General features: G+C 38.5%; 1 protein-coding gene across 1 annotated transcript in view; it reads left to right on the top strand.

Moving 5' to 3' along the window:
- Positions 1–23,153, top strand: part of DNAH14 (dynein axonemal heavy chain 14) — a 2,550,346-nt gene that overhangs the window by 604,887 nt on the left and 1,922,306 nt on the right. Inside the window, 1 exon segment of the mRNA XM_044060213.1 lies at positions 10,647–10,806. Coding sequence (XP_043916148.1) covers positions 10,647–10,806 — 160 coding nt within the window.

Genomic DNA, 23,153 nt, shown 5'->3' with positions numbered 1-23,153 from the left:
ATGTATGTGATGTCATTCTCTACAGAAATAATGTATTAATATTAGAGGAGACTGAGGTCTCAGCAGCATTCCATATTCTGTCTTGGATCTGACAACAAGGACCACACACCTATCATGTCTTGCTCTATTCAGTAAGTAGGAACAGTATTTTTTTTTTTAGTCAATCAAGAATAGATAGTGAGACTAGCTAAATACGTTTTCTTATAACTGTGTGTAACATTCCATTGGTGTCATTTTTAATATTCCCTGTGACTGAAACTCTGATGTTTACTGTAAATAGATATTTAGTATTTTCTTGTTCCTTTGTTATTGATGAGTAAATAGATTTAAACTTTTCATTGTGGCTAGTCCTTTTTAGAAAATATTTAAGTTTTGAGAGTTGTCGCACATATTTGTTTGCTGACAGCTCTGGCCACTCCTGAAGCCTTGCTGTTTGGCTAACATTACCATGTGTATTAGTATTAATTGTACACAGTATAACTGAGTACCCTTGTAAGAGCCTTAAAGTAGCTGTCAGGGATCCTGGTGGCAGTGATAACTATGTTATAGTCGGGGCAGAAGTGGGCACAGCAGGCAAATATGTGTCAACCTTTCCCAGGTGTGTGTGTGTGTGTGTGTGTGTGTGTGTGTGTGTGTGTGTGTGTGTGTGTGTGTGTGTGTGTGTGTGTGTGTGTGTGTGTGTGTGTGTGTGTGTGTGTGTGTGTGCAGATCAAATATCAAAGAGTGGGTGTATGAGCTGCTTGGAGCAGGGACACAAAGCACTGGTTTCACAGAGAGGGTGTGGGAGGACTTAGCTTGGAAGCCCAGCAAAGGAATCAACTCTAAGCTGTGCCAGTGGGGAGTCTTATTGGGGGTCTGGACAGATATACAGAGGAACCAGCCCCCAGACTGAGTGTGTTCCCTGGGTGCTCTTAAGGGAAATTGTGCTTGATGCAGAGAGGTCTGCATCTGGAAATACTGAGTGTATCCATTTGTATTCCAAGTGAATGTCCCTCTCTAGTGTCAGTGGTGAGGATTCAGGCTGATTACTGGCGCAGCGTGGTGACCTCACACAAGTAAATGGAAAAGATTTCTTTCAATTTCAAAGGTTCTTGACTTTTATAGCAACAATTTTCAATGAGGATGCTAGCTCCTCAACTATTAGGTTACAATTAGCAGCAATTTCCAACTTTCATATTGGAGTAAATGATTTTACCTTAGCTTCCTCAAAGCTTTTTAAATCCTTTCTCAAGGGAAGCTACTTGTATAGAACTCCTTTAAAGGATACTACCCATCCTTGGGAGTTGAATATTGTTCTTCAAGCCTTGACTCAACCTCCATTCGAATCCTCGGCTATGTCTGATTATTTTTAGTAGCTATCACTTCTGTCAGGAGAGTGTCTGAACTTCAGGCATTGCATTCTAAACCTCCTTACTTAAATTTTCATAAGGACAGGGTTTCCGTATGGCCCCAATCCTTCCTTTTTGCCAAAAGTGGTCTTGGCATCTACTATTAATCATGTCATCAGTCTTCCAGTCTTCTTTCCAAACTTTTCAAACAAAGCAGACTCTTTTGAATGTTCACAGGCAGTTACATTTCTACCTTCACAGAACCAAACACCTAAGAAAATATGAACAATTGCTTGTTTCCTTTTCCTGATTCAAAACTAGGCAAACTGGTATCTAAAGTGACCTTGACCAAACGGTTAATTGATTGTACTACCTTTGTTTATGAGAAAGTGGGTTTGCCTTTATCAAAACCTCCAAGAGCTCATTCCATGAGGTCTATGGTGACTTCATAAGCCTTTATGTGTAGAACTTCCATAGATGATATTTGTGCAGCTGCAACTTGGGCTAATCCTCATACTTTTATTGCTTATTACAAACTGGATGTGGTCTGTAGGGGAAGAGGAGCCTTTGAATCAGTGGTGCTCCAGAATATTCTTTCTTAGAGTTCTCCTGGGATTTAGGTAGCTAGGGACTCTGTCCCATCAGTTGAGGAATGTATGAAAATGTCAACATCAGATAAAATGTTATGTACTCACCATAACATTCCACTTGTTTTGAACATTTTCATTCTTCCTCAACTTCCCATCCTTCTACCCCCTCCTCCTTACACTTCTGGAGAAACTTAAGAGGTTTATAGGAACCTCTGTTCCTTGTTTGAGCTCTAACTTCCATTCCCTCTAACTTCCATTCCTTTATAACTTGACACTGTTCTATCTACGATATGGGAAGTAAACTAGACCTGCGGTATGTTAGGTTGGTGATGCTTTATGGGTAAAGGGAGGAGCATTCTATGATCTGGAAGAAGTCTCCGAGTTGGATCTGGGGATCTGATCTGAATCCATCAGTTGAGTAAGAATGAAAATGGACAACAAAGATGGAATGTTATGGTGAGTACATCATTTTTTTTCAGTCTCATCCATTCTACCTCACCCATTTATTCCCTAATAACATAATACTATTAAAGATCTTCATGTATTCCAAACTGTATGATCATATGTTGTCTCTTCCAACAGTCCTCAAGATATGGATCTTTGGATCTGAATGGATCTGACTTCATATACTCTTAGACTTTGGATCCAAGCCTCAGGCTCTTCCCTTACCCTTAATTCCCCTCCTAACACTGAATTACCTCAGGTCTCATTTGCTTCTCAATCTCTGTGGATGCAGATCTCTTAGCTCACTTCTTTTGGAAGTCTTTGGGTGTTTTGATTCTTATCTTTATCATTCAGTGTTGTTTTCTTGTAGTTTTCACCTTCTAGCCTCTCATTTCTTTGTCATCCTTCTTACTCAAGAAATCTTCCTGATATTCCAGCCACACAATGGAAGGCAGCAATGCAGAAAATAAAAAGCTGCTAGACAAGCAAGTAATCCAGGAGGTCCCACTGCACCAGCATGGATCCAGGCTCTATTCAAGATTCTTTTTTTACCAAAGAAAAATCAGGACTTTAGGTCCAATCTGGACTCCAGTCACCTGAATCATTATGTAAAACAGACAAACTTCTGGATGGTTACTATTCAGACTATCCTACTTCTATCGAGGAAGGACAATTAGATGTGCTTGATACATCTTCAGGATATATAATATCCTGTAAAAATGGACAGATGCTCCAGGAGGTTTCTCTGCTTTTGGCTGGAAGCCGGACACTTCCAGTTCAGAGTCCTACTCTTTGGTCTCACAACAGCCTCTGATTGTTCACCAGATGCATGGCACTGGTTGCAGATCATCTTAGAATGCAGGGATTGTCTATATCTGAAAAAATGGCTTGTAACTGCTCCCACCAGGAGTCTTATTATGCAAGCCAGGGACTCTTTGCTCCACCTGTGTTCTCAGCTGGGGATAACTGTCAACCACATATATACAAAACTGCAACTAGCCCAAACAATAGAGTTCATCGCAGTCTGCCTATATACCAAGCTGTGGATAGCCAGATTACCAGAACTGAGAATTATCACTCTTCCACATCAAGCATCATTAGTACTATCTCATCAGAATCCCCCAACCAAGTACATTTTGCATCTTCTAGACTCAATGGCATCCTTCATTACTTTAATCCATCTAGCCAGATTCTACATGAGCATGTTACACTGGACTCTTGCAGTCCAGTGATCAATGAAATTTGAATCATTGAACTTTCCTGTATGCCTCACCCAGATTAGCAGGGGACATCTTCAGCAGTGTCTGGACTTTCCAATAGTTTCTCAAGGCTGACTTTTTGTTCTTTCTTCCCTCAAGGCCACAGTGGCCGTGGATGCTTCCCAGCTAGTGGGAGGGGGGGCATTTCTTGGGAATCTTGGCCCAGACAAGTGGTCTCCCACAGAGGTCAGTCTTCACATCAACATGCTGGAGAAGAGGTCAGTTCTCCTAGCATTGCAGGTCTTTCCAGAATATCTTCCCAGAGGAGCAGTTGTCATCCAAATAGACAATATGTCAGTAGTTTGGCACATCAACAAATCAGGGGGAATATTTTCTTACCCACTTTGCCAAGAGGACATCAGGGTTTGGCAGTGGGTGATAGCTTCTCACTGCCCTCAAGTTCACAAATTAACCGCATGGTTTCTCCAGTTCCTATAATGGTTAGACTCTCCAGGCTTTCTTCACAGGTTGTATGTATTTTGACTTCTTCACTGAGACCTTCTACCAGAGAAGTATACAAGAGTAAGTGGAAGAGATTTGATATTTGAGTTTCCAGCAGGGAGATAGATTTTTTCTCAGCTCCTCTTCTTGCTAATTTGTATTTTCTGGCTTGCCTTTTATGATGAAGCAAGGTATTTTAGAATTAGTGTCCAGCTGGTGGCCATTTCCAAGTTTCACATAGGAGAAAATCAAACTTTAAGGGCTTCTTTTAAATTGTCTAAGGCTTCTTAAGAGGATTTTTTCTCCTTCAGCCTCCCCTCAGGCACTCCATCTTGCCCTGGGACATTACTGTTCTTCTTCAGGTGTTGGTAAGACCTCCATTTGAACCTGCATCCGCAGCTGATTTGAAATATCTTTGCTGGAAAACACTTTTTCTAATGGTGGTTAATCTTGAAGGATTTCAGCTCTTTCTTTTAAACCCCTATATTTGGTTTCCACAAGAGCATGGTATCACTGAGGACCAATCCTTCTTTTCTCCCCATGGCAGCCTCAGAATCTTTATTGAACCAAGCCATCAATCTTCCAGTTTTCTTTCCTAATTTTTTTCTAATAAGGGAGAGTACATGCTACATCTTTTGGATGTGCTTCAGCAGTTTAGATTTGATTTGCTCCGTACCAAAAATATTAGAAAGACTGACTGAATGTTTGTATCTTTCTCTTATGATAATTAGGATAAAAGAGTTATGAAAGTAACTCTTTCATGGTGGTTATGGGAATGCATTTCTTATGTATATAAGGAAGAGGGACTGTCTCTGCCTGACAAACCCAAGACTCACTATACTAACTCAGTTGCTAATTCAGCTGCCTTTACTACTTCCTATGCAATTTTAACACATTTTCATTTTTTGTCTTTCATTTTTAATATGGCATTGTAGCACATAACTACAAATGGTTTCAAAAAATCCTCTTCACTACTAGAGCTACATTCTGACTTCTCAAATTATCACTCACACATTTTCCCTCTGTTCCCTGCTGAAAGCCAGAGAGTTCTAAGTAACCAATTCAATTCATTTGTTATTCTCCCACACAACAGTACTGTTGTCATAATATGTATCCATTTCATCTCCACAGCAGCATCATTAATTTTCCCAAATTATGTTCCCCTGTGTAAAGATTCCTAAGAGGTTACTAGGCATGTAGGCCAAGAGGCCATCAAGGAACCAGCTGACTGTCTTGATGTCCTGAGAGCATGGTCTGATTAAGTGATTTGCTAAGAGTTAGAGTATAGGTATATGAAGGGAGACAAAATCAAACCCTGGATTACAAGGAGCAGCTCATTAACAGTTCATTGCCTTAGTTGCCAGATGATATGACACTAATTTTCACAGGGTGGCCCTTTAGTACTGTACAACATTACTGTAATGTAGGTGAATTCTTCTTTGATGTATTAACCTCATCAGAATTAGTATCTCTTTAATAGGACCCCTGTTCATAGGTTCATAGGTTCATAGGTTGGTACTAGGCTATCAACCCTAGGGCCTATACAAGCCTAGCCATAACAATTCCCTGGCTATTTCTTCCCACATTATTTATTTTCCTGGACCCCTGTCTAGCAGGGCGACTGACGTGATCCCTGGGGTGAATTTCCTTTCTCCCATCCAATCGTCAAGGTTCCTCTTGAAGAGGTCCAAAGAGGCACTCTGCTTGACATGTATAGGCAATCTATTCCAGAGTCTGGGAAGTCTCTGGGTCAGGAACCTATCCCTCCAGCATGTTTTGTTTATTGTGATGACAAGGTTTAGATCCCTGGAGCGTGTAGCTCTGAGGGATTGGGATTTCTTTAAGTGTAGCATGTCAAACAGCTCTGGGTTTGACATGGCCTTGTATGTTAAGCAGAGATCGCCTCTGAGTAGACGATATGCGACAGAGTATAGCTGGAGTTTTTTAAGGCGGTCAGCGTAGGGCATCTGCTTTAGGCCTGTGATTCTTTTAGTGAGGTATTTCTGAGGCCTTTCCAGTTGTTGCAGATGTCTTCTCAAATGCCTTGGGTAAACACTGGAATCAACTTCCTACTGAACTTACTTCCATGGCATCTACTATTTTGTTTAAACAAAAACTTAGAATCTACCTGAAAAGCCACTGGATGTGTCCCTGTTCAAATCCTGATTAAATGTTAATTCTTTACCTACCACTCTCTTCTCTCCCTTTTCTTATGCCCCCCCCTTAACTGGCCATTCGCTACCTTGCCTCCTTCTCCTCACAAATCCTATTCCTTGTGTCTCTGACTCTATTCCCAGGAAGCTTATATCTTTATCAACTCTACACTGCCCTTCTACTGCTTTTTTTTTTTTTTTTTTTTTTTTTGCTAACTCCTGTCCCTTTACTCTCTCTTCTCATGTTACAATATGTAATTATGCTAAAGATGATAGTATTTAGATAGTCTAGGTAGTGTAATCCTTTGTAATCTAGTTTTAGGTTTCAATGTTTTAGTTCTTTTCCCTGGTCTCTCTTATTATTTCTCGGGTTTTAGAAGTTGTATTGATGTTTAATATAATGTATTTTAGTTTTATCTTGAAATCTTCCAGTTGCCTTCTTTTTGTAATCAAGATGCATTGGTTGAAGTGTTACAAGTCTGTAACTTGTTATTTGTAACTTGTTATTTGTACTCATTATAAATCTCTTATGTCCATATGTGGAGCTTTTCTCCCCGGGCCTCTGCTGAAAATGGAAATATATCCAGTCAGACTAGCCCGGTTAACAAATGTAAAATAAAATAAATAAAGGTACATACCAAATGGGGCATTGTATTCTATAATGGGTCTAATGAGGGATGAGTACAGTGGGACAATGACCTCCTTTTTTCTGGATGAAAAGCCCTTCGTGATGAGGTGTGCCACATAGAAGGATTTCCTGACTGTTGTGGCGATGTGGTTATCGAAGGTGAGACCACTGTCCACCTGTGTTCCTAAGTCTCTTATCACACTTTCTGTGTTTAGTGTACTGCCACCTATATGGTAATTCATGGATACATGTTTTTTCCCAAAGGGGATAACAATACATTTCTTGGCATTGAGCTTGAGCCCATGGCTCTGGCACCAAGCATCTGTTTCTGTAAGGCCCTTTTGTAGAGTATCCACATCATTTGGGGATTCAATAATGGCTCCCAGTTTGCAGTCATCTGCAAACTTTGTTAGCCAGAGTCCCTTAGTGTTGACCTGTACTTCAGAGAAGTAGATGCCAAACAAGAGCGGCCCCAGGACTGAACCCTGAGGTACTCCACTTGTCACTTGTCTGGAGCTGGATTTGGACTCGGCTACTTTTACAGTGTGGGTTCTATCAGTAAGCCATTTAGCAACCCATTGGGTGACATAGGGATTAATGCCCAACTTAGTAAGTTTATCTATGATTCCAGAGTGGGGGATGGTGTCAAAGGCCTTGGCAAGGTCTAGATAGGCTGTGTGGACCACCTTACCCTTGTCCATGGCTCTGGAGACTGATTCAAAGAAGTCAATCAGGTTCAGGAGACAAGATCGGCCCTTCACAAACCCAAACTGGGTGGGGTCCAGTGTTTGAAGGTTGCCAATGTCTTTGTTTACAAGTTCCGTGATAAAACGCTCCATGGCCTTGCAGATAAGGCTTGTCAGACTGATGGGACGGTAGTTTCCGGGATCCAAGGTGGATCCCCCCTTGTGGATTGGGATAACTGTAGCTCTGCGCCACTCAGTGGGCACGAAACCTGAGGTGAGGCTATGATTAAACATGACACTTAGGTGAGGTGCCAGTTCATATTGTAGTTCATGTAGTACACAGCCCGGGATGTTGTCTGGTCCCATGGATGCTGTATTCTTGGCTTTAGAGAGTGCGTTTTGTACCTGTGTGGCCGTTATTACTGGAATTTGGCAATCTTCCGGTATTGAGATGGGCCATTTAGGGGTGAGAGGGGGGTGAAGTTGGCACTGAATCGATCTGCCAGGATATTGGCAATATCCTTCGGCTCAGTATATTTAATGCCATTCTGTTTTAGCTCAGAGCAGATCTGAGCATTGCCATTTAGATTCTTGACATAGTTATAGAATGCTTTGTGGTTGTCTTTGGAATCTTTGGCAATTTTATTTTCGTAACTAGCTTTGGAGGATTTTATGAGGCATCTCAGTTTCTTACTGAGGCTAGTAAGGGAGTTTTTGGCATCCTGGGATTTTCCTCTTTTCTGCAAAAGTTTCTTCCTTTTGTTGTAAAGTTTGTTTATGGCAGGGGACCACCAGATTGGCTTCCTTTTTTTGGATGAGAGCATTTTGGTTCTATTTGGGATGGCACGATTCATGCATGAGTGGATGTGCTCGTACAGTGCCTTAGTGAAGGATTTAGCAGTTGAACTTTCAGTTCCCATCTGCATGGGTGTCATGAAGTTTGTCACTTCTGACTTGAGTAGCATAAAGTTGGCTTTGGAGAAGTTTTTTATGGTGGTTTCTTTACTGGGGGGTGGGGGTGGGATGTGGATGTTAAGGGTGATTAGCTTATGGTCAGACCTGACTAACGAGGGGGTGACCATAAGTATGGAGCATTGATTTCCCATGTTGGTAATGACCATGTCTAGGATATTGGAGCCCCTGGTGGGACTATGGATTAGTTGATCCAGGGCGTTGGAATTTATGAATTCCAAGAACCGTTGTGCAAAGGTGTTGGGACATGAGTAGTTTTCCCAGTTAATGGCAGGGTAGTTAAAATCACCCAGTATTAGGGTGTTTGGTTCTATCATAATATTTTCCAGTATGTTTAGAAAGGTGTAGTGAGAATCTTGGGGTATGGTGGGGGATCTGTAGCAAGCTACAATTTGGATTGCAGTCTTACCTAGTGTTAGTTGCACTTGGAGAATTTCAGACACATTGTGTTGGCCAACTAGCCTGGTGGTGTGAATATCCTTGGTGAATATTGACACTCCTCCACCTTTAGTGTTTCGGTCCTGGTTTGGTGGCCGAAAAGTGTTTGTGCATTGCTTGTTAAATATTAGTGTTTACTGGCTTCATAAAATCCAAACATATAAAGATCATTTAGTTGCTCTTCATATTGATCACTGCTGTAGTAGCCTAAGCTATATGGGCTAAATTCTGCCAAGAATATAACAGCTGTTCAGCTTCCTAAGCTTCAGCACACTTTTCATGCACCTAAACCATTAGTCACCTCAAGCTGAGCTGACTAAAAGTCAGGTTTGTGTGCCAAGTCCCTCAGAGCTTTCATGCCCCTAGAAAAGTGTCCTTATGAGGGCTTTCATAGATTATGATAAATATGATACAAAAAAAAATTAGATCATTTTGATCACTTTAGGTACATATTGGACATTCCCTTGTTTAAGATCAATGGATATGATAAACTGAATATATAAGGTAAATTAGCCGTAACACTAGAGGGTTGTATATCTCATGAAGTGTGACATTTGCCCCACCTTTTTATGTGGGTAAGACAGAACACACAGCAAAAATTAATATATGAACATACTTATGATATTCTTAAGGCAGACATTAAAAGTGCCTTAAGCAAGCACACTAAGGTTTGATCTAATTTTAAAAGATTTTCATTTATGGTGTTACAAAAATTAAATAAAAACCCTAGAGGACAGCTAATTTGGTGGTGTAAAGGAATAAAGCACTGACTATTGCTTGGGCAAGTCAGCCTCGATTAGCGGCTCTGGTGACTGAAAAAGCATCAGGGAGAGATGGGCATAACCATCCTGGATGAGTGGGGACTCATCAAAGATGCTTCCTAAGGGGAGGTGTAGTCCAGAGAGGGAAGATGCCCTCAGACATAGTCAATGAGCATGGAGGAGGGCAAGTAAAGGGTGTGACTGGAACATATAACCCCCCATGAAGGCACAGACAGCTCAGCCCCCAGTACACCCTTAGGATTCATGACTGGCCCTAGCAACACAGGTATAGTCCAGTGGTAGAAGTATGGCTGGCGTGGACATAGGGCAGTGGGGGCTAGGCCAATATGATGATGTCCTTGGGGACCGAATAAATAAATAAATAAACCTAGAAGGGGTCTATGGGAACCTCAACTAGAAAAAATGTGAGTTGCTATGACCGTTGAAATTGGGTGCAGACAATCCACCAGGTATTAACAAAAAGTTGACAATTCTGAGTCATTTACAATTAAAATCTGCCAGATTATAAGCAGATTTTTTATTTCTGTGAACTATGCATTTTTTGTAGTTGTGGCTACAGATATTTAATATTTGCTTAATGTTTTGTATTATTTATCACATTGTTTTTTAAAATTTTTAACATCATTTTCTGCAGCCTTAATTTGTCTAGTAAATTGCAAGGTGATCTGTTAAATGATTTAATTGCTGCTTGCCTTTGTGTAAATATAGAACTTGAGCTGAAGTATTGAATAAATGGTGGTAGAAGTTATCCTATTTCCGTTTCTCACTTCATTTGGTATCTATGTAATATATAAATATAATGTTGGGGAAATAATGGTAAATTATGTGAGATTGCAGAAAATATTATCTCACTGCTGTCTTAAGAGTTCAGATTTATTGCCTACTTTTCATCATTGTAGTATTATGCTGCTTTATTTTTGTACAGAGTCTACACAAACCCTCCTGATCTTGTTTTGACTGTTATGGGTGCAGTTTGCGTACTTCTTCAACAGAGACCTGACTGGTCTACAGCAAAGCTTCTCTTGGCAGATCCAGGATTTCTTAAGCGATTGGTGACCCTTGATAAAGAAAACATACCAGACAAGGTATTGGCTTTCACTCATTTTCTTCATAGTCTGATAACAGAGTGATATAATATATTAATAGGAGTGATGTACTATTTGAGTAAAAAGTGTAATTCTATACACACACACACACACACACACACACACACACACACACACACACTCACACATATCACACACACATATATATATATATATATATAAAATACATATATATATATATATATATATATATATATATATATATATCTATATCTATATATATATATATATATATATATATATATATATATATATATATATGGGTTCACTTTATAATCCTGAAATCCTGAAATATCGAATTTCAGAATTTCGAGATCATAAAGCTGAAACCTAACAATCCCGAAACCCCAGAAGCGCCATTTTAAAATCGCAAACACTACACTAACCATACACCACACACATACACATACAAACACCTTCCCCCAACACACAAACACTCAAACCTACACTACATACAAGCGGGGGGGGCAAGCCCCCCCCTGCACACACACCCCTACTTAAATATACTAATTCCAAGGTCGCACTACACAGACACACATGAAAACACCACCACACACCTACATTCCCCTCACACACACACACACACACACACACACACACACACACACACACACACACACACACACACACACACACACACACACACACACACACACACACACACACACACACACACACGCACATTACAGTCCAACACACACTGACACACACTAAAGCCCCGAACCAACACACTTACACATAGATACTTACCTGAACTTCCATCTATCCATTCACAAACTACAACACCAGAAGCACTACATCAACATCTCCGAACAGCGGGATTTTGGAATTTGCGATTCTGGTGTTTTGGTATTTAGAGCTTTAGGCTATATAATCTCAGGATTCTGAAATTCAATGTTTCAGAATTTCGGAATTATATAGTGGTCCTATATATATATATATATATATATATATATATATATAGAGAGAGAGAGAGAGAGAGAGACATGAAAAAGAAGATAAGATTATTGTGGTAAGGAGATTTTTTTTTTTTTGTGAATGCCATGAACTAAATGTTTTAAACTGATGAAATGTTTGCACCCCACTGAAGTCCATTGTAGTTACCTTGCACTGACCAATACATTCCAGGTCACGAAGTAATGGAAAACATAAAACACATTAAGAATGCATCTTTAGAACTTAAGACCTTAACTGAAGATGCTGCTGTGTTATTTATCCTTTTAATATGAGGAAGGAAAGTTCATAGTGGAACCAGAATAAAAAGCAAATATTTTAATACTAAAATGTATTGGAAAACTTCTCTCATGTTTTAGTGTTCTCTAACAGAAAACCAAATTTGAAACCAATGAAAGTGCTCACTGCATGGAATAACATACTAGATAGTTTTTTAATCAACACAATTAAGTTATAATCTCTAAAAAAAATAATTTTGAGTCTTTATTATTTTCCATACATCTTAATTAATGGAATCCTGCATACTTAACTCTTGTGTAAAGATTTATTGAAATCAGGGAGTTTAAATATATTAATGTGAGTGTAGTAAAGGCCATTGTACAGCACCTAATCTAATACTGCTTCTAGTTACTGATTTATGTATTCATTCATGTATTCATTCCATTTGCCAACTGCGTAAGAACACTGGTCTGTAGGCCTTTCTCAAGAATAATCTGGGACTAACGGTACCTAAAATAGTAACACATTAACAGTGCAACAGTACATAGAAACAGTTATTGTAAACAATACAATTCCAAACATTGTGTTATAAAAAATATACACTAAAGAACCATGACATTCATTGTTGGTAGGAATGTCACAGAACAGTATGTATAAAATATTTAAAAAATTGTGCATGAAACTGGTAAACAGTTCAATCTATTTACATGGGTGAGTAAAAGTTAAAGAGGCTGCAACAGTAGTGGTTTACAGATATAACGATGTATATGTAAGCTAAAGTGGAAAATGTTATGAGAAAATCATGGAAGTTCTATAGTCATATTTGCATAAGTGATCAGCATTATTATTAGGTTCTTTTAAACTATGTCAAATCAGTGAATATCTACATATTTACCAAGTATTCTGCAGTGAATATTGGAGAATATTAGGCTCAGAATAATAATATGGAGTTGGAAGTTGGATGGCTTTGGTTTGTCCTAGTATGTCAAAGCATCTGTGTGTTAGCATAGAGTGCTACAAATATGGATCTTGTTTTAAATATTATCTGTCTTCATCTAAATAAGGCTTTTGGTTAAATAAACTACACCACACATGCCAAATCATACTATATTGCTATTTTTTTCGGTACTGGGATAAAGCCCGGATTGTCACTCGCCAAGTCAGGATAAAACAAGCAAGCGTCATGGGTTCTTGTTCAAGCAACTTTATTGTATGCGAACACATCATAAATGAGGTTAAGTAACTTTAACTTATAAATAAAAACTAGCTATCACGCACATGGATGTTATCATTCTGGTTGCACCTTCAAAATGGCACTGAAGCTAACACGTGCTTGGTATTCATGTGCACACACAAACCTTGAAAATGCGTCTTAAAGGTACAACACACCTGTTATTCTACATCCTTCCTCTATGAGATAATGAGTTAGACATTGTCACTGAAATTAATGAATATGCAATTTACATAGAAATGATTTTCATTATGCAATTATAAAAAGCTACATACATATATACAACTACATCCAAGTTACTTGAAATACAACCATATCATGTGACATAAAATTTGGGATCTGGTTTAGCAACTAGGATTGTCTCTGCTGACTGTTCAATCTTAGGAACACTGGAATCATCTACTGGAACAGTATCAGGAGTCAAGGCACTTTCTGGAATAGGAATATAATCTAGATTGCTCTGAGGGTTAGAGTCTTTATCATAGGTATGATGCTGCAATATCACTTCTGCTACAGGAAGAAGATGTCTGTGATTTCTCCTGTACTCCACATCCTTGGATTTAACAAAAAAGGATCTCGGCTGTGCACAAATACTTGTTACTTGACCAATCAGGTCAAAACCTTTCACTGTTTGTATCCTCACTGTCTCTCCTTTTTTCAGTGGATGAAGAAATCTGCTCAGCTTGTCATAGCTGGACTTTTTGGAAAGAATGCTTTATAGATAACTGAGCTTTGATTGCTTGGTTGTTCTTAGCTTTAAGCCTCATATACATGTGCTTGAAATTTATGCCAGTACTTGTAACAACACAACTAGAACTGATAGGCAATATTGCTCTGGTTTGCCTAGATAGAAGTCTCTGAGCAGGTGAGCCAAGTATATCGTCACGGGGTAAGTTTCTGAGATTGAGTAAGTTCAAAAAAAAACATCGATATTATCACACTTTGACTTTTCATGTAATTGCTTTGCACTCTGTACTGCATGTTCAGCAAGTCCATTCGATTAGGGATACTCTGGACTACTAGTAACATGTACAAAGTCCCATTCTCTGGCAAATTTCTGAAACAATTGACTGGTGAATTGCATACCATTGTCAGAGATTAATTTCTGTGGACTGCCATTGACTGAGAAATGGCATTTCAACTTAGTAATAACTGTAGTAGAAGTTAGATTAGATAGTAGATCAATCTTGAACCAATTTGAACAAGAGTCTACAAGTACTAAGTAATTTTGATTATTCCACTTGAATATGTCAGTAGCTAGAATTGACCAAGGTAGATCATGAATTTGATTTAGTTGAAGTGACTGTCTTTGCAAATGCGCTTTAGTATTATTACATACCGAACAGGAAGAAAGTACTCTTATCAATGTCGTTTGCTAGAGAAGGCCAAACTGCTAGTCCTCTTGCTCTTCTCTTAGTAGATTCAAAACCCACATGGCCGCGATGCAAAATTTGGATATATTCTTGTTGTAAGGAAGCAAAAACAACATTTTAGAACCTTTAAAAATAATGCCATCTTCCATCAACAACTCATCTCTGTAAGGAAAGTAAGATTGTACTTCTGATGGTACACTTGATTGTTTTGATGGCCATTCAATACTGCTATAGTCATTGAGCTTTTGCAAAACTGGATTAGTCATTGTATGATCTTTTAGCTTATCAAGCCTTGTGGTACAAAAATTAAACACTTTTATGACATCAAAATCAAAATTCTCTGCATGAAGCAGTTCCGTTGTATTTCTAGGCGCTCTAGATAAGGTAGCAGCCAGATAAAGAAGTCTGCCTTTCATATTGTCCATTCTGAAGTTGTACTTTTGCAATTTGAGCATCATTCTTTGTAATCTTGCTGGAGCTGAATGCATAGGCTTCTTTAAAATAATAACTAAAGATTGATGATCAGTTTCAATCTGGATTTCTCGACCATAGATATAATCATGAAATGTGGAACATGCAAACACTATTGCCTAAAGTTCTGTCTCAATTTGAGCATATTGCATCTCAGTCTGGGTAAGTGTTCTAGGTAAGCAGGCTACTGGCTTGCCTTCTTGGAGAATAACTGCAAACCAAAATTTGAAGCATCACAGGAAAGAGTTGCTGGTTTGTTGACATAGTATCTTAATGTTGGTGGGAGGTAGCAATTTTCTGCTTAAGAACTTCATATGCTCTCTGGTGCTGGTCTAGCCATGATGAAGTAACATTTTTATGTGTAAGCTCTCTCAAGAGCACTGTCAACTCACTGAAGTCTGGGATAAACTTGCCCAAGCAGTTGACCATACCAAGAAAACGTTGTAGAGCTTGCACATTATCTGGTGCTGGCATTTCAAGAATGGCTGCTTGCTTGGAAAGGTCTGGTCTCAAGCCCATACTTGTAAACAAATGACCTACATATGTAACTTTGGTAGTCTGAATTTTCACTTCAGAGGACTGAGCTTTAAGTTCACTTCACGTGCTCTGTCTCGAACTCTCTTAAGATTTCTGTCATGCTTTACCTCATCATTGCCTCTGACCAATATATCATCTACTATTATGGCACATGGATAGCACGAAAAAATTTGCTCCATTGCACACTGGAAGACTTCACTTGCAGAATTTATTGCAAATGGCATCCTGAGGAATCTATATCTTCCAAATGGGGTACTGAATGTAGTCAGTAATTAAGATTTGTGATCAAGCATCATTTACCAAAATGAACTCTTTGCATCTAAGACAGAAAAATCAGTGGCATTCGGTATCAGGGCTGCAACCTCTTTGACTGTACGCATAGGATGATGTGGTCTCTTCAATGCTTTGTTCAAATCTTTTGGGTCAGTACATATTCTGATTTCATCTGTGCCTTTTTTATCAGTTGCTACCATGGACGGCACCTATTTGGTAGGTTCTGTAACTGGAGACATTACACCTTGTTGCACCATTTTTCCATCTGAGCTTTGACCTTATGCTGCATAGCTAGCAGAACTCTTCTTTGCTGGTCTAACCACTGGACTGATTTATCTGTCTAATTTCATGGAATACACAACTGGAAGTTTGCCCAACTCGTCATTGAAAACATCAGCATACTCTGAAAAAATAGTATTGGTGAAGCTGGCACTAGGACATGTGCTTAACTAATAAACTTCTTTGGTAAAAGAAAGCAGATTCATTTTCAAACTGTCTCTGAGACCCAATAATGACTGCACAGGTCTTTGAACCGCATAGAACAATAGGCTATAACAGCTCTTAGCCACATAACAGAAAGCACTACTGAGCCTTCGGTTTGAATTTCTTTACCTTCATATGCTACAAATTTTGCACGATTAGTCACATTTAGTTGTTCGCCAGCTCTGATCCATGCAAAAGTATCTGCAGACATGACATTGCACTTTGAACCAGTGTCTTTTTTAAACTTGGTGGATTTACCATTGATCCGGGTGGTACAAAACACTTAATTTCTTGCCAATAAATCTACTGCATCAATTTTTTCACCAATTACTGATACACCATCTACATAGAAAGCAGACTATTGCAGGTCTATTTGATTAACTTGGTTTTTGGAGTGACCCTTCTTTGTAACTGTGAGGCTTACTCGATTTACAAAATCTTTGGAAATTATTCCATTTCTTACACTTATCACATTGCTGACCAAATGCCATGCACTTTTCCCTTCTGGACTCATGGTTGGCACCACAATTGCAACAGTTAACAATAATGCTTGAATGGGTTTTGCTGATTCACTTGTCTGTTTTGCACTAGATACCCTTGGTTCTGTACTGAGCATGCTCTTTTTTAACTGAACTGTTCTTGGAATGTGCGAGAAGACTATGGGTTTTACCTGGAAGTCCTGCATGGGCTGCTGCTGCCACCTGCTTAAGCCTACTTTTGCCTGTCACATGTTGCATGCTGTCTACATGAGCTCTGGAGCCAAATGAAACCATGCTCTTATCACTACAAAGCATATTTGTGTGCCTTTCTGTAACTTCATGAATCTGACAAATCTCAGTGGCTTTACTCAGCGTTAAATCACTGTCACGAAGTGAAATCATTGTCACAGCAGCATTATTAATACCACACACAAGTCTGTCCTTTATTAATTTATCCTTTAAATCACCAAACCTACACATTTTAGCTTTGTTTCTCAGACTGGTAATATAAGCTGCAAAAGTTTCCCCTTGCTTTTGATATCTTGTGTAAAACAAATGCCTCTCCAGTGTAACATTAGTCTGGGGGTTACACATTTCTCTGAATTTGTGCTTTAAACACTCAGGGTCATCCCTTGATTCAACCTGCATAACAATACAAGTTTCTCTTTCACCTTCATACACTGCTGGTGCATAGGCAAATGAACGCTCCCTTTCAACGGCTTCTGACCCCGCTAGGTTCAGCAAAATGAATGTCCTGGTATGTGTATCTTTATCAGAATAAGCTACTTCTGTAAATATATCGTATTCTTGCTCAAATATTCTCCAATTCTCTGCAGTATTCTGATCAAACACAAGTGGTTGTGGCTTGCGAAATCCATCTGCCATATTGATATATCTCAATGAAAACTCTTGCAAATATACACGAACATACACACTTGTACATGCACATATACATGTGCTTGAAATTGACGCTAGTACTTGTAACAACACAATCAGCCTTTGTATAACTAAATTTCATGGAATACGTTTCCTGGGCACTGTAACACTTTGAAATCTCTTTTCTGTAAGGCCACTTGCCTTAAAATTATTTTACTTTACAAGCCATTTATCTTGTAAAGGCAATAATGCTAAAGTCATTTATCATCATTATTTTACTGTACAAGCCTTTGTCTTGTAATTGCTTTAATGCCAAAGCCATTTATCAACATTTTATTGCCAAAGTAATTTATCACCATTTTAAGAAACATTTAGAACAACTGTACAGTGTGAACAAACTGGGCAATAGAAGCTGAGGGCAAGAAATACTTCGAAGTAACTGTACTGTGCGAATACACTAACTGAAAGTAATGACACTTTATGAATGAACTGTTTCAAAGTAATTGCGATTTGCGAATAAACTATTGCGAAGTAATGGCACATTACAAATGAACAGTTTTGAAGTAATGGCACTTTACGATAAACTGTTTTGAAGTAATAGCACTTTACGAATAAATTGTTTCGAAGTAATGGCACTTTGCAAATAAACTGTTTTGAAGAAAGGCATTTTGCGAATAAACGTTTTCAAAGTAATTGCAATTTGTGAATGTATTGGACCGGAGAAGCTCAGAGTGAGAAACACCTCAATATAACTGCACTTTGCGAATAAACAGTACACAGCACACTGAAATTTCCCCAGAATTACTGCACTTTGCCAAACAACTCTGTATAGTGTGTTAAAGTAATAAATAAATAACATTAAGAATTTACCTTATATGCCTTTAGTCAGGAACAACACTTTAGGATGTGCAAACAGATTTTATTTTTACAGCGCTGGGAGACGGTCTTCATAGCAGATGTCAAAATAGTCCCTCTGAACAGAGACAAACCACATTTTGTATACATTTTTCTTATCAAACCTAGTCATGCACTTTCATTACATTACAATGACTGTGTCCTATAGAAAACTTTGCAAATGTCCTCATCCTTTATGATTTTTGCCTTAGACTTTACCTAAACACTTTTTTATACATGATTCACCTGCTTCCAAGGGGTCTTGTTTCTGACTTTGGATGTTTTAAACTTACCCTAGCAACAATGAACTCCTAGCCTGGAGGAGTCAGGCTAAGAAATTCCTTTTTGTAATAACTACATGCCTCACTTCATGCAACACATACTATTCTCTCTTATTACATACTAAAATAATGCAGTTTAAAATGAAAAGTAATATTGTAGCTTATGAAGCTGTATTTTTCCCAGCTCTGCATACAAATTATATTTGCCTTTTAACAATCATATTATAGCATCATTAATAAGCTGAAATTAATATACATTGTAATAAACTGGTCTTGTTCCATAACAGATTTCTCCTTCTGACACTATTAGTGTCATACCATACATATAATTATATTTTTATTTCTTTTTACTTGATAAAATACACCTCAGCATCATAGTAGTCAGTATTTTTTGTCAAAATAGAACTGGCATTGATTTGTGCATGCAGTGGCATTTCATGTGCAGGTGAGGTGAAACATTTTGTAATCACAGCCTTTAGAATAGAAAATGCTAAAATGATTACAAATATAATAAAAAGTACAATGACAATACCCTGGATTATGCTAGTTCCCAGGTTACTAAAGATACTGCCCTTTGTTTCATGAAGTGTGACAGCTTTTTCTGTTTATTATGATAGTCACTAATGTATTAACAGCAACAACTCCTTATGAGGGCACACGACCCCCCCCCTTTTGCAGCAAGCATTATATCAAGTGCCATTTGATTTTATAACAACTCAGTTTGCATTTTAGTCATTTTTTGATTTGCCATTCTGATGTAATGTGAAGTTTTGTTGGCCACCTTCTGTAGAATTTGGGCAAGTATGGTTATTTTAACTATTGTCCTTTGCACTCCATACCCATGATTAAAAATTGAAAATACTTGCTCGGTTCAGTGGATTGCTCACTTATTTTTTAGTCTGCCTGCTGGTGGGTGTTCAAAATGTTGAATAGCGGGAGTAATATAGCCTACAAAGCAACATTTAGACCAGTCTGTAGGCAACGAGGGGTGGGTACGATTATCACAGATGTAGTAACAGTCACTTATCATGCCCATGCCACGTCCCCAGTCATAGCGTTTTAAGTGCAAAGAGTTTAACAAACTTTTAAGCCTGGTGTCATTACATTTGCTTTTTCTTACTGGTACAGTCCCATTTCTGGCATAACATGTGTCTCCATGATGTGTGGTTTGCAAGTTGAAGAAACACAACCTTTGAAAAATTAGTTGCATTACGCCAGGTTAAACTAATGTTATTAAGGTCCTTTTCAAATGGCACCTGTGATGCAGGGATAGGAATCATAGGAATTTCTGCATTAGAATAATGAGGTACATGCAAACATATTTAGCAGTTTGTTTTGTTTAGATTTTTGACATATTGCCGAAGGACCAGCAAGAAACTGTTTTTTCTACCAGTTTATAGAAGGGAACAGCAGCAGAAACAAAGCAAAAGTACCTGTTGTCACTGGATTCATCATGGACTGCTACTGAAGTTGAGCTTCTCACTAGACAGATGATTTAGAGAGGGGGAAAACTTTTCAACTGCAGATGCTGTTCTAAAGATGAGAGCTAACAGCAGAACTAAGTTGAGATGTAACAGTACCATGCTGACTATGTGCTCCAAAAATGCAGAGGTCTGAGAAACAGCAGAATCCTGTACAGGAGCCACCCGTGCCAGTACATATGGGGGTGGGGTGCAGTAGCTACTGAAGGATTATTATCCTCTTTAGACATTTCTGCTTTTTGGGCATTTTTAGTCTGTTCCAAACCTGCTAAGACAAGATAAAGGGATCCCTTTTTACTGGTCTGTACTGCTTTCTTAACATCTTTTACTTGCTGCAACAATTGTTTATTAGCATTCTGTAACCCCCTTAATGCTGACTCGTTTTCTCTTTCAAGAACTGCGGTATACCAAGAATAAAATACTGACATTTGTTACTCACTTACGTTGCTTTGTTTTTTCTTCTAAAATGCCTTTCAACATCAGCAATTTAGTCTTATCATAAGTTCCATTTAATGGAAATACCCCACCAGCATAATTCTTAGTAAGCTGAAACCAGTCATACATATATTTACAACTTTCCTTTCCATAATTAAAATACATAACATATGCAGGTGTTCCCTTTTCAGGGATTTGATCTTGCTTGCTTATTTTTGCTCCCATTTTTCTTATTTTGTAAGTCAGTAATAATAAAAATGTTAGGCTTACCTTACAACTCCTGGATCCTGGCAATTCCGAAGACAGAAAATGACTGTAGTAATCCACACACCATACATGGAGGGAAGGGTAAGAAGTCTGTCACCATGCAGCAACAGAGGAGAGGTTTCGATCAGCCTTTTCCCACAGCACCCCCTTGCTTTCTTCCCTGTGCAAGCTCAAAAGTTACAGCTCCAGCATTGTGGTTGGTCTAACGGGCGGATAAGTTCTTTGTCCGGAACTGACCACTCTTTCAGACCCTCCAAGAGTACTTTCACACAATCACACTGTTAAGTCCCAACATTCTTTTGGGCTCATAAATTTATTTTAACAATGCATACCTCTACATCCTATCATGCGGTAGGCTCATGAATTTGTTTTAACAGTATATAGTCTATGTCCTAATCATGCTATGGGCTCATGAACTTGTATAGTCTACGTCCCAATCATGCAGTGGGCTCATTAACTTGTTTTAACTTTACAATGTACATCCCAATCATGCGGTGGGCTCATGAACTTGTTTTAACTTTACAGTGTACGTCCCAATCATGTGGTGGGCTCATGAACTTGTTTAACTTTATGTTTAGCTTTTAACTTTTTCTTTTTTCATACATTCATACATTGACAGAATAAAAGAAACATCTCTCATACTTTTTACCTTTCAAGCCTGAGGGTATCGCCCTCGACACAAGGCACCTCCTTGTGTTAATTTGTCCTTTACTGTATGTGCACATACATTTACTATTCTCATTTACTGTGGGGTCCTCCCACTATTACTTGTATATCTTACAACCACTCAGTCAAACAAAAACACAGTCATGCACTTACTACAAACACAGTTATGCATTTATTCTGCAAACACAGTCTTGCACTTATACTACAGTTTGCTAAAATTGTCTAAAAGAGAGAAAGAAAAAAACACAAACCAACCCTTTTCCCTTGCAAAACAATTTCCCTGCCAAGGCTAGTATGTTTGCACATCCTGAATAGCTGCACATCTGAGTCTCTGACTATTCCATACAAAGCAGTGTGGAATTCACAGAATATCTGTGATGGGCCCTATTCCAGAACTGCCCTGCAGCAATACCAAAGTTCAGATCCAAGTCACGGCACCAAATTGTTAAAGTCATAAATAAATAAATAACATTAAGAATTTACCTTATATGCCTTTAGTCAGGAACAGCACTTCAGGATGTGCAAACAGATTTTATTTTTACAGCGCTGGGAGACGATCTACATAGCAGATGTCAGAATAGTCTCTCTGAACAGAGACAAACCACATTTTTTATACATTTTTCTTATCAAACCTAGTCATGAACTTTCATTACATTACAATGACTGTGTCCTATAGAAAACGTTGCAAATGTCGTCATCTCTCATGATTTTTGCCTTAGACTTTATGTGAACACCTTTTTATACATGATTCACCTGCTTCCAAGGGGTCTTGTTTCTGACCTTGGATGTTTTAAACCTACCCTAGCAACAATGCACTCCTAGCCTGGAGGAGTCAGGCTAACAAATTCCTTTTTGTAATAACTACATGCCTCACTTCATGCAACATGTACTATTCTCTCTTATTACATACTAAAATAATGTAGTTTAAAATGAACAGTAATATTGTAGCTTATGAAGCTGTATTTTTCCCAGCCCTGCATACAAATTATATTTGCTTTTTAACAATCATATTATAGCATCATCAATAAGCTGAAATTAATATACATTTTAATAAGCTGGTCTTGTCCCATAACAAGTGCAAGAGACACTCTGTAATGGTGGCACTCCGTAAACAGACACACCCAGGCCCAAGCAACTCTTTATAAGCACACACTGTAAGCACATTTACATACTTTGAGATACTTTGAATAGCTCTACTTATGCTGTTCAAGGCTTCAACCAATGCAAAGTAGAAATTTGTGCCAAACACAGTAATTTGCCAAAACACATGGCAGTCGCTTTTGCTTTGCAGTTTAGTGCTGTTGCAAACTGAACATGCTAGAGTTTCCTTCTCTATATCATTGCCATAGAAGGCCAAAAATACTATAACTCTTGCCCTTTTTTTGGTAGAATCAGTATCAGGGTGA

This window comes from Protopterus annectens, chromosome 1.part2 (assembly GCF_019279795.1).
Source record: "Protopterus annectens isolate FY-2018-M chromosome 1.part2, PAN1.0, whole genome shotgun sequence".
Classification (NCBI taxonomy): domain Eukaryota; kingdom Metazoa; phylum Chordata; order Ceratodontiformes; family Protopteridae; genus Protopterus; species Protopterus annectens.
This window is presented reverse-complemented; position numbering and strand designations above follow the sequence as displayed.